This window comes from Centruroides sculpturatus, unplaced genomic scaffold (assembly GCF_000671375.1).
Source record: "Centruroides sculpturatus isolate CEXI.00-Female unplaced genomic scaffold, Cexi_2.0 scaffold1890, whole genome shotgun sequence".
Lineage (NCBI taxonomy): Eukaryota > Metazoa > Arthropoda > Arachnida > Scorpiones > Buthidae > Centruroides > Centruroides sculpturatus.
In genome coordinates, this window is record NW_019386196.1 from 73,897 (window position 1) to 87,139 (window position 13,243).

Here is a 13,243-nt window from a genome sequence, read left to right on the forward strand (position 1 = left end):
CTTACTTTTATTTTCTTTCGTACACTTCAAAAGGCTAAAATATAAACAATCGTAGCGATTACGAGAACGTTGTCTGGACAAGCAGCAGGGTTACCGGGCGAGAAGCCGAAAAAATCGTAAAAAACGTCAGAACCTCAAATAAAAGGCTGACGTTTTGATCATTTTTAATATTGTGAGTTTTTTACCTATTCATTATTTGTTTTTATTGAAGTTTTTCTTCAACAATGTTACGGGTACTTCTGTGGTTGTGTTAATGGATTGTTAGATAGACTCAAAAATTAAAAAAAAATTTTCGTACATAGTCTGAACTTTCTAATTATTTATAGATGTGTGAATAATCGAAAAACATTTGTATTCCTTTGTGATTATTCTGGGAAAAATTTAGGAATAAGTTATGTTAATCTTCGCACCATTTGATTTTTGTGTACTGACTACAAGAAATCAGTTTTGTCTGCACCAATGAGGAACATCGATTTCTTAAGTGAAATACTATAGTTACACACGATATTTATTTTATTAAAAACATTCCTTAAAGTTTCAATTTTATTGTTTTTAAGAGGAACATTGTTTTATTAATAATTGTTCTTCCTTCAATTTTGTATATATAATTATTGTATACAGTAATACCCCGAACTTACGCGATAGGTGGGACCGAGCGATAACCGCGTAAGTCGGGGTATAATTTCGCATATAAATACATACAAATAATTTTTAATTGGGGCCGGAGACTAAAGAAAACAATAATTTAGAAAAAAAATGTTTAATAAAATCTTAGATAATACATATAGTGAGGATCTTATTGCCGTTCCTTTCCAACTCCGTCTCGTTGAGTTGGTTTCTTGGGTATCACGACTCGATATGGTGAATCAGGTTCGTCGGAAAGCACACCTCCACACTCAAATTGAATATATATATAGTTTATTTACAGTTGTAGAAAGTACAAGTTAGAAAACATAGTATATGTACAGGATAACTATGCGTGGTGTATTCACGTGCCAGATTGGCGTCTGGGAACTAATAACCTTTGGAGAGACCTCAGTCAGATTGTGGAGTCGGCTCAACTGCACGGTCGGTCCGGTCTCAGCACTAACCCGTCTCTGAGAAGATCAACAGAGGAGAACACTGTCTCTTTACGTTCAGCGGGCTCCCCAAGTGCCTGAGACAACCGTGGATCAGTCTATTGCCCTTCTCTCCTGTCTCTCGTTCGCCCCGCAATTTAAGGGATTTTGAAACGGGAACTTCCGATCAATCACAACCCTTTTTTATGCCCGAACAGCTTACACTCGGGTCCGCCGTCATCCGACGAGAGTGAAGCTTACACAAACGTCCGCCACTTGTTTACGTTCGTTTGTTTACAATATGGCAAATGTACTACAGTCTGACTGCAGGTGGGTACAATTAACAAAGCCGGCGCTTCCTTTGTTTACCCTTGTTTACAAGTCAATACCTTACAAGTGGTATTACCCGACCGCACGTGGATCCAATCGACAAGGTCGCGCCTCTTTTGTTTTCACTCTGCTAAAAGGACACTACTTTAAACATATGTATAACAAATTATATTATTATACAATTATTCACATTTACTTGATTATCACACTATAATTTTAACATTGTTTGAATATACTTAAGATTAATATATCCGGAGGGGATGTTAGAAAGGTGTTTTTGATATTTTGTATTGTATTATTTTAATATTTTAACCAATAGAACAGTAGTTTCGTATAAAAGTAGCGATAACTACAGTAAGACTACTTTTTTTTTGTTATAAATAATGTTTCAAATAATATTTCTATACTTTTTCTCGTAAATTTGTCAAGGGTTAATTGAATAATACTTTAGATGGAGAATATAATTCAGTTAATTAAAAACACTGTTGTTTGGTCTTACATTTTTATCTTAAGCTTTACGTTTTTTCGAACATTTTACGGTTTTACGTTATTTTTTTCAATAAAACGATTTTTTCCCCTCTCGCATTAATAAACATAAGATTTTATTTTAAAACTTGCAGAATATTGTAATTACAACTACCTTTGAAAATGCTGTTTATATGTATTAAAATTGCAGGGATTTGTTAACTGTAGGAGAAATTTTGCGTGTAAGATGTTTTATTACTATTTAAATTATCAAAGCATTCATAAGAAGTGGCTGGATTTTTTTTAAATTTGAAGGAAAGTGTTTCAAACGTAAATAAAGTCATATAGTTTTTACTAAGTGTTCCAGGCTTTAATATTTTTGTAAAAACCAGAGCTGTGGGGTCGGAGTCGGAGTCGTCAAAAAATGCGTCGATGCCGACTCCCTTTTACTTACCAACTTGTTATGTATATGAAACGGAGTCGGAGTCGGTAGATTTTTACGCGACTCCACAGCCCTGGTAAAAACAATTACAGTAGAGCGTCGATTTTCCGAATCAATTGGGGACTGGGTTGTTCGTTTAACTGATATTTCGGATAACCGATTTATGTACGAAAACATAGTTTAACGTATCCGATGTTGAAATTTTTTCCGTTGCGTGTCGCTTCGCGTTGAATATTCCGCGATGTTAAGCCTAACAAAGACTATTGTATCGTTAAAAATTATTTTTTTCATTTTCTACAAACAAAATAAATATATTGAAAAATAAAAAAAAAATAATAAATTATACTTCAGAAGTTAATTTAGTATCAAATATGTAAAATATTTGAGTAGCCCAAGACGTAGCCAAAGATTGATGCGCCACAGCACTGGCAAAAATTAAAAATTTGCCGACTGGAATTCTTTCGGATGATTGACGTTTCGGATGATTGACTTTCGGAAAATCGGCGCTCTACTGTATTTCAGTTATAAAGAATAAATGGACAAATTTTACATACAAGACCCATCCAGAGCCGATCAAAGCGGAACCAAAATTTTTCTTTCAACAGTAAGAAATTTTATTAAAACTTCCATAATATTGTAATGACAACTAGAATGTGCTAAGTTTGAAAATGCTGTTTATATATAGGCTATATATGTTAGGCTCAAAGACCGAAATCTCTCATTAAGCGAAAAAAACGACCAAAACGCGAAATTCGCGTCGTGGCTTTCATGACATACTTGTAACGTCTCACTCCCCGAGTGCTGCATACAGCTTCGCCTGCGACTCAGTCGCAGGAGAAGCAGTATGCAGCACTCAGGGCAGTGAGACGTTACAAGTTACGAGGCATGCAAGGGAGACCGTCAAGTCGGGAGGGGAGGAGAGGGGAGAGAAGGGAAGAGAAGTGGGAAGTACGGAAGGTGCCCGACTGATACTGGATACAACTTATCGATGTAACAGACTGAAGAGGGGCGAAAGCCCGAAACGCGTATCTGTATGAATTAAAAGTGTATGATGAAACTATTTGCCAAGTGTCGATAAATGTACCAAGTTGTGACATAGAATTAGAAGAAACAACAAGAAGAAGACACGGTTTTCACAGATATATAAAACGATTTTATTTTTGTTTACAAAGCAAAGATATTTTGTTTTATTTGCGTTTAGTTTGAACATATTTGAGCTGATGTAGTCAGTTAATTTACAAAGGACGTTATTTAAGGATGATTCTCAAAACGAAAATTCGAGAAACTTGTTATAGATTTCTTTAGTGAAAGTTCGGTAAGGATAACCGAAATCGTTAATTAATGCTTAGAAGGGAAATCCCTCCAAAAAAATAACGGGTAGCACTTCATCGGAAGATTCTTCGAGTCGAAGTCTCTTTCGGTAAAAAAATCCACCAGTGGCTAAGTGGTCTTCGTACCTTGAACACGGGGAGTTCGTTCGTGGGTTCGCACCTTGCTCAGACGGGCTGGCCACGTGGAGTTTTCTGGGATTTTTTCACGTCTTTAACGCCAAAATAGGGGCCAGTTTACCTTAAAAACACCTCCCAGAAGGCATTCCCCCTAGTCAGATCGCCCAAGTGTTGCATTGCCATAATTTAACAAAGAAACAAATTCTTCCGTAAGAAACAAGAAATTGATCTAAAGTTGATTCTCTTACTCTTTTAATCAAAATTTTTCTCAAATACGATAGCGCGTTGTCGTTTTCTATTGCCACTATGACGTTTTTCTTTCTTTGATGCCATATTGATTAAATATGTAAATCACAAAACTGAAAAAAAAAGTATAGCACAAACACTCGGAAAAGCAATACTTAACTCGCGCATGCCTAACACCAACTAAAATTTGACACAAAATACCGTTACGTTCGTTATCCGAATTTTGTTCGTTATCCGAGACAAAATTTTTGCAAAATAAAAGTTCGTTAACCGATTTGGTCGTTAACTAGGACGTTCGTTAACCGGGGTTCCACTGTATCATTTATGTCATCTAGTGATTATATAAGTGTCATTTGTCATCTTGTGACATAAATGACACTTACAGTCACCAAATGACATAAATGACATATATTGTTACAAATCGACAAATAACACATATGGTCACTAAATGAAATAAATTTTACATAGGGTCACTAAATGACATATTGTCACAAAATTACATAAATGACACATATGGTTACTAAATGACATAAATGATATTAATTGGTACTAAATGATACATATGGTTACTAAATGAAATAAATGACACTTATAGTCACCAAATGACACATATGGTTACTAAATGACATAAATGACACCTATGGTCACTGAATGACATAAATGACACATATGGTCACTAAATGCCATAAATGACACTTATGGTCACTAAATGACACATATGGTCACTAAATGACATAAATGACACCTATGGTCATTGAGTGACATAAATGACACATATGGTCATTAAATGACATAAATGACACTTATGGTCACTAAATGACCAATGTCAGACATAATCACCGAATGACAAAAATGACACTTAATATAGAATTTAGCTGCTGGTCCTTGCAGCTAGATTCTAGATTACTTAGAAAAACAGTTTTTTATATATATAAAAAACTATATTACATACAAATGTACGAACTAATAAAAACCCAGCGAAGCGGGTTTTTGCAACTAGTCTATATATATAAAAATGAATGTATGTCTGTGTGTGTGTGTGTTTGTCTGTCCTTCATGCATTACCACACCGTTTATCCGATTGCCGTGAAACTTTGGGAAGTTGTTTAATATACTCCGGCGAAGGTTTGTGGCATAGTACGATTGCCATAAAACTTCGGAAAGTTTTTTAATACACTCCCGCGAAGGTTTTTGGTATAGTACATTTATCCTACGATAGATGGCGCGCGTTTACACGAGCATTCGAGCACAGTGTGTTCGATCGATTTCAAATTGTGAAGACCATTTCCCCCTTCAAAAAATATCTCTATATATGCATTTGTGAACTGTTATTTACGATATTTGTAATAATTTTTGTTTAATCACTTTATTTCAACTTTCTTTTTTGCTAATTATGTATTCGCTCGAACTTCGTTAAAACCTCAACTGTACCCCGAACAACAACCGAAGTTGTAGGAGGAAATTCGCGTATTTTACCGATCTAGGTATCCCCCCTTTTCCAAATTTTAATATCGACTCAAATTAATAATGTAATAATAAATAAGTTTTAATAAAAATTATAAAATGTAAATTGAATTTTGTCATAACAAGTTTGCTTAAATTTCCTTTCTTCTGAGATCGCAGCAATGCGCAACGGATAAGCTAGTGTAAAATAAAAATTTAGTTTTATTATTTTTTAACACCATTTTGCTTCATCAGAGTAGTTACGCTTAGAGCTGCGTAGAAAATACATTGAATTGCATACATAATTTATTATGTTTTTAAAGATAATTTGTGTATAATCAGATAATAATGTATTTGCTGTTTTTAAATGCAAACATTTTAAAAATTTAATTTAATGTTTTTAATTTTTTGTTTGTCTATATATCAATCGTGTGTTCACTTTTCTTACGTTTTTTATTATATCAACATAAATTGTTTCCTCCTAAAGTATATGTTAAATTAAATTAAATTAAATTTAAATTTCGTTAAATTACGTTAAATTAAATTAATTAATTTTCAATTAATTAATTTAATTTAACGAAAATTAAATTAACATAATCTAGATATTGATAAAAATATTTTACTATTGTAAGCTAAAAAAGAACACTTTCTATTAAAGTTGTATATCATTGTGGTTTATACACTATTTAAGGCATAGTTGTAAGATTAATGGGAATAATTATAATGTTATTCCTGTTGTAATCAATAATGTTTCTGTTAATGTTTTATAATGTTAATTACAAACTTTATTCGTCCTGCTGATGAAGGATGATGCTAAATAAACTTATTTTTCTTTTATTTATGACGTATATATTTCAATTCACATAAAAAAAAATCGTATATTATGCAAGAAATAAATAAATAAAATATTAAATAAATGATTTTTAAATAAATTTGCATATATTTCAGCAAAATTTGAAAAATTACGGCACATTTGTATATTCCGCATTATAACACGAATATTCTTTAACACAAATTCGAAAAGTTTCAGAAGAACACTTGCTTTATTCTGCACTTTTATGAATACTCTTAGTCTGTGGCAGTCAACCTGACAACACCATGCATGCTGGGATTCCAGAGGTTTAACCCACAATTGCTAAGAATTGTAAATTAAATTTAAAAAAAAACAAAAAACACATATTAACTTACATTTATTTTGGTTTTATTCGAGTAAGGTAACGCGTAAATGGGCGATCTGCCAAGGGGAATTCTTCCCAAAAGATTTATCATGGGAAACTGTCCTTCGTTTAAATATTAGTAAAGTTGTGACAACCAGTTTAATGATGATTTTTACTCCTAATTACATTCACAATTTTTGAATAAATCTCACCTTTACCCTCAAAATTAAGTGTTGCCATTTTATAATAATTAATATTGTTCATGTTATTAGATGATTTGAATATTAATTAACCGAAGTAATTGCTTGTAAGAACTTATCGTTAATATGAGATTTATAAATATGCATGCATCAAATAAAGATCAGTTCTTCCATACAAAATCCATTCAATTTCATTGCAGTAAATTAAGATCAGATAACTTTAATATACATTTCAGTTACGAGAGAAGAACTGATCTTTATTTGATGGAATGAAATTGAACTTCAATTAAAGTTAACGTAAATTTAATGTATATTAAAGTTACAAGGTGCATTTCCAGATATAGAAAAATAAGTTTCAATCTATATATATAAAATTGCTTGTCATGACTGACTGACTGACTGAATGACTCAATGATTCATCATCGCCCAGAGCAAACCGCTGGACCTAAAGAGGTAAAATTTGGTGCACAGTTAGGGTACGTCATGAAAACGCACACTAAGAAGGGATTTTTAGAAATTCCCAAGTGGGGGAGAGGGAGAGGAATAAGGCTTAACCGGAAGAACGGCTTCTACTGTACTATTTTAAATGAGATTTTTTGTTTTCAACTACGTTTAGTCTTCATTGAGTACTTGGGTGTATTAAATTGATAACATTTCAGACATTGTTATAAATATTTTCATGTATTTCGATTTTTCAACCGTTTAAAATTCGAATTTGTTATTGCATATTGGTTTGATTATAGAACGATTGTAAACGTTCCAGAAAATTGATAAAATTGAAAACAGTTCGTTTGATTCTCGGCAATTCTCATCATTCTTAGCAATTACTACGGTTGTTGATATTCTGAATATAAATATGTTTGCTTGCAAAATCCGCGCGGGCGAAGTCGCGGGTAACAGCTAGTATTAAGTAAAGTGACTTACCCGCAATACGAATTCGTATAAAATGGACGCCTTCTATAATAATTTGTTGTTAGTTGGCTAATGTGGACTTCCAAATGTTACATTTCACTTTTATTTCCTCTACTGAAATAGTGTTTCTGCCTTTCCCATTTCCCTCCATTATTCTGCATTTTCTCGGCTTTTTCTTCCGTTATTTCTTCTAAAACAAAAAAAAAGTTTTCGGTATTTTTCCTGGAAAGTGTCGGCGATATGAAAATGGCGTTTGGATTCCGACTAACAACAATGGCGTTTGTATTGTCGATTCGGTAACAATCATCGATGAAGCTGGAACCTAATTATTGTCGTCGATGACGTTCGGCGAATGACGTCGCGTTACGTATAAAATTTCTTACGGTTTTTTGAATTGTAAATTTCGTAAAAAATTTACTCCAATAACAAAGAATTTTTAAAATTGGCTATCGTAATGTTTTATTAATGTGAAAGAAAATCTCCATTTACATTCTGTACGAGAAAGAGAAAGAATAGTAAAATTAAATTAACGAAAATATTTGAACAATTTACAAGTGAAATAACATAACTTTTGCAAATTATTAGAATGATTACGGTAACAAGATGGTTTTGCTCGCAATTTGTGTACTGCGCTATCGAGAGCCGAAATCCCAGTAGTACTTATGAATAACCCGGTGTATATATGTCTATATATACAAAGAAAAAATGGCAGTAGGATATTAATTTATTACCAGGAAATTTATTTATTTATCTTATTTACATGTTTATTTAAATGTACATTCGTAATCAATTCTGATGGCGCAAAATCTTATAAATTTACCAAACCGTAGACTCGATTTGAATGTCTAAATAATTGCAATTTTATGTCTCAAATATACAAAACAACTTATTGCTCTAAATTAACACTTCAGACAACGGGATTATCGAGCGGTCAAGTTGGCAGCCTACCGCTCGGAAGATTCGGGATCGCATTTATACAGGGTCGGAAAAGTTTCGGGGATAGTCCGTCGGAATAATGGTTATGTCGGCCAAGCCCCAAAGTGAACCTGGCCGAACCCATAATGGGTTTGTTAAAAAAAAAACCCTCTTAGTACCCGCAAAGCAGAAAGAATTTTTTTAAAATAAATAACGCATCAACCAATTCTGTAAGTCTTCTGATTAATTCTGTATGGTTGTAAAGTTGAAATACTTTATATTATATGAATGCGAAAATATCGAATTTTAATTGCTTTTCTCTTTGCGGAATAAATCGCCTCCATTAATTATTATCGTTATTTTAAATACTTTTTCAATATTAAATTCCTGTAGCAAAATTGATTTGCATTTAAGTACTTAGTCTTAATATCGCCCGACAAATAATCCGGCAGATCGTATGGCAATATGAATACTAAATTCAATTTAAATGAAACATTTGGCATCTAAAATTAATTTCGAATTAGCTCCTCATAGATTAAAATATATTTCAGAGCATAAAATATACAAGAAGTCAGCACTTCAAAACAACTGTTCTTCCATTGTCATTCCTAATCACCGTTATATTTATTTTCGCGCTTAATAGATCGTCCTCTTTCTAAATCAGTTAGCCTAATAAATGTGGCAATAATGAATTGGAGGGCTTATCTCATCAGGGACTGACTGGAGCAAAATAGACTAAATTTTTACAAAAACTAGCCTTTAATTAATTAAATCAAATTTTTAGTGGAATGCATTTCGGGCATAGAAACTCATCAGCCTAATACACCCATACAGTATAAACACAAACATCTATCAAGACCATCCTAACATAAATAGCAATTCCAGACTAATACATTATGGAATTACATTCATCTTTATATTAACGTGAAAGTTGACATAATAGTGAGCAATCAATGTAACGTGAAATCATCAACCAATAAGGCGCGCGATTCTTTGCGCAGTCTCTTACATGTGAGAGGAGTCATGTGACGTCACGTGCACCCCTCTTTAGCAGAAACAGAAAAAAAACATGAACACAGAAGCAGAGATATGTTTAAACTGCGTTTTGTCTTCGTTTACGGCTGTAGCCAGAGTTTACGGATGGACTTTTTTCCTTCCTTGTTCCTGCCTTAACAGAAATGATGTTAATGTTCACCCAATTATAACAAAACTTTATTCATTCTTCATCGAATATTTCTACTGGATATTTTTCTGTTTGGTGTTTTCCATGATGATACCGGTTTTATCGGAGATTATCCCTTGTCAATCCGGGTACTTGCTAGTCAAATATGGTCATCTTCGTGAAAGTGGCTATTACTAATTTCCTTTTAACTGGAGCAATCGCTTTCAGTATTATAAAGAGAGCGAAATTAAACCCGAATATTAAATTGACGAAGCCAGGATATTTCTGTCGAAAAGAATTCTACGACGTCATAAATTACTCTACAATTGTGGCTTCTGTGTTTGTTGTATGTTTCTCTATTTGTAGCCAAGCTGTAATCGTTTTTTATCTTTATCCTGTTGTAGACCAAGCAAACACTTTCGAGCACGAAGCACTTTTTTGCAGCGTAGAAATTGGCATTTACTTTAATTTAATTATGGCCAGAATATTCTATATAAGTTTTTTTGGTGTTTCGTTCTTAACTATATTAATGAAGATTTTCCAGAAGCTATCGGAAGATCTGCAACTACTAAAGATGAATCATCCGAATCTGGAAACAGAATTAGAAATAATTATGACACAACACGATGAACTTTGGGATTGTTTTAATCAATGGAATGGCCCATTCAATTACGCATTGAGAGTTTTGTATGGTTATCTAATAACCGATTTATTCGAAAATGGAATTTGCGGTGACAGTTTTGTTTTGCACAGTTTGTGCTGCACTATCATGCGGTTGTGTTCTAGTTGGATTTTTACTATCCACTTTCACATCTATTGTAAGTTTCGTATTTTATTAAATGCGCTATTCCATGTTTTATTAATGTGTAACATGATTTTTTTCTTTCTTTCAGATGCAAACATCGTTTCAAGACATTCGAAGATTCGCTCAATGCGATTTGAAATTAGAACAGAAATTAAAAGTAAACCTTCTGTTATAAAATAAAATTGGAAATACTTTTTAATTTGCATAAAATAATTTTATGAATTTTGTACAGATTGTGAATTTTATAAAAAGATTTGGGAAGGCATCTTTATGTTTATCCATCAACGGTTTCTTCGATATTACCAAGAAGTTTCCTGTCAAGGTATGCGAGTCAAATAACTCTTTCAATATATTAATGTATTATTTAAACAAATTTGATTTTGCAGATGTCTAGCGCTCTGAATTCTGTGTATGAGGGTCTCTTAGATTTGAGGACGGTTTCCGAGAAGAAAAGCTGTTCTGAGATTTGAATGTAATTTCTTTTCATAATTAAGACTTATTATGTGTTTATATGTGATAAACTATTATCGTTTCTTCTCACTTTATTTTAGTATTGTGGTAATTTAAATTGTTGATATTAGAATTAATCTTTTGAATCATATTTTATTTCAATGATATTACATTTATATTTATTTAAGCAATTTATGAAATTGCTTAAATAAATATAAATGTAATATCATTTAAATATTTTAAAAATTTTCAATACAGCATATTGAAGTTCGTAACAATTTTATACGAAATTTTTTCTAATAGTAGAAATTTGTAAAAGCAAAGAAATTCACTTATTGTAATAACTGTGATTGATGATGATAACATTCCGGGCGGAATCGCGTATATGTTACCATCCCAAATCTACGTAACGCATGTGCTCGATCAATCCCGTTAATTGAATTGAGGAATAAAATAAAAGGAATAAAGTGGAACATAACGTTACATTTTATTATTCTATGTATAATATAGAATGCAGTGACAAACACTATGATTAACTGTGCAACACTGCAGAAAGAAAAGAGAGTCTTTCTGTTACTCAAAGGTTGGAAATCTACTATTACGTAACACTAAATATACTGGAGCTTAATATTAACAATATTTATATCTAAGCACTTTAAAAATAATAAGCAAGAAATAAATTAGAAATGTAAAAAATTCATATGCAAATAAATCCAGAGGTAAGCTAGAAAACTTATCATAATCTGCATTGTCTTAAATGAATTTTGCCATTCTGGATAAGTCAATTTTTCATTTTGTCAGCATTACATCAATGTCAAGTTAGGAACATTCTTCAAAATGTAATTAAGTTTGCATTAAAACGAAATAATTTTTTTCTTATTTGTTTTGCATTTTATTTTTATACATATTTCGTCTCAACCTTTATTCTTCACATTTTCTATTTTCAACTGCAGCATTAAATTTGTAATTTTTATTATTAGTGTAATGTAATAAAGTATGGAAATGTACAGTACTGTACATAGAAATTCTATGGTTACTTAATAAGTTGGTTTTTATATTACTAAAAGAAAACTAGTTATTTATATTTGTACATATTTAAACAATGTTAAAAACAACACATATTTAATTTTAATTAATGGAAAGATAAAGCTAATTTTTAAAACCAAATGATAAAAGTAACATAACAAATATGTAATTAAAATGAATAAAGTTCTTTAATAATTGTGCAATGCCACAATCAAATTTCGACAGCAACTCATCCCTAAATATATCTCTTTTAGAACAGAATTCCTTGTTTATTGGCTTGCAGATTCTAACCCATATCAAGTGTAGTGTAACAAGTGAATTCAAATCTGTCCAAATTAGATTTGAACCCAAAACAGAGGTAGAAACAATACTTTGCAATGTTCCATATTATAGAATTGTCTGATATGGAAATTCGAACCCACAACAGATGAATAACAACACTGGCAAATTCCTCATTAAGCAACCGTATGAAGTAAAAATCAATCCATAATGGACAAAAACAAAACTCTCCTTCAGTACGTTCCTCATTAAACGATTGTCCAAATCGGGATTTGAAACCGCAGCAAACCGAGGAAATACAGTACATTAATACATCCCTCGAAACGAAATTTAAACCTATAACAACACAAGGAATACAGCATTAACGAAGGCCTATTTCCATCAGGCATCATCATTAATGCAAATTATGTAAAACTATTACTACATTAATTTATATAATAGTTATGTTTACATCTTTAATTTTCATAGTATATATAATTTTTGTATGTATAATTGGTTAAAATTCTGGCAAATCACAGTCAGTATATAATATATTTTAAATTTTAATCGTCAAAGAACAATTATGGAGTAAATTTCAAGAAGTTTCTTAAATATATATGCTATCTCTTGAAATAATTTTTAACATTTTTGTTAACAAATGTAACTTTAAAAGATGTATTTATGACAAAGACAATTTGGGACTGTTTTTTTTTGTATCATTTTACTTAATTTGATAAATTTTTAATTTGCAAATAAAAGTTTTTAATACAATAACTATATTAATTACATTATTCTGACTCTTCATTAACTATCTTTCAGAAAAATACCACAAAGCAATAAAAAGAATTTAAAATAATTTTTAAGACATATAAGATTAGTATAGATATATATTTATATATATATATATATATATATTTATATATATA

The 13,243-nt window shown here is 31.5% G+C and overlaps 1 protein-coding gene across 1 annotated transcript; it reads left to right on the plus strand.

The window, feature by feature from the left end:
- Nucleotides 1-10,352: 10,352 nt before the first annotated feature.
- Nucleotides 10,353-11,053, plus strand: LOC111614030. The gene is made up of 4 exons (XM_023355408.1): nt 10,353-10,596; nt 10,672-10,740; nt 10,816-10,905; nt 10,970-11,053. The coding sequence occupies exons 1-4, from the start codon at nt 10,498-10,500 to the stop codon at nt 11,051-11,053; spliced, it is 342 nt and encodes a 113-aa protein (XP_023211176.1). The 5' UTR covers nt 10,353-10,497.
- The last annotated feature ends 2,190 nt before the right edge of the window (nt 11,054-13,243 follow it).

What these genes read in the sequence shown, in the direction of transcription:
- LOC111614030 (XM_023355408.1), top strand. Translation starts at nt 10,498, where the DNA reads ATGGAATTTGCGGTGACAGTTTTGTTTTGCACAGTTTGTGCTGCACTA. An exon ending in AATTAGAACAGAAATTAAAA is followed by an intron (nt 10,741 to 10,815) that starts GTAAACCTTCTG and finishes AATTTTGTACAG; the next exon opens with ATTGTGAATTTTATAAAAAG. An exon ending in CCAAGAAGTTTCCTGTCAAG is followed by an intron (nt 10,906 to 10,969) that starts GTATGCGAGTCA and finishes TTGATTTTGCAG; the next exon opens with ATGTCTAGCGCTCTGAATTC.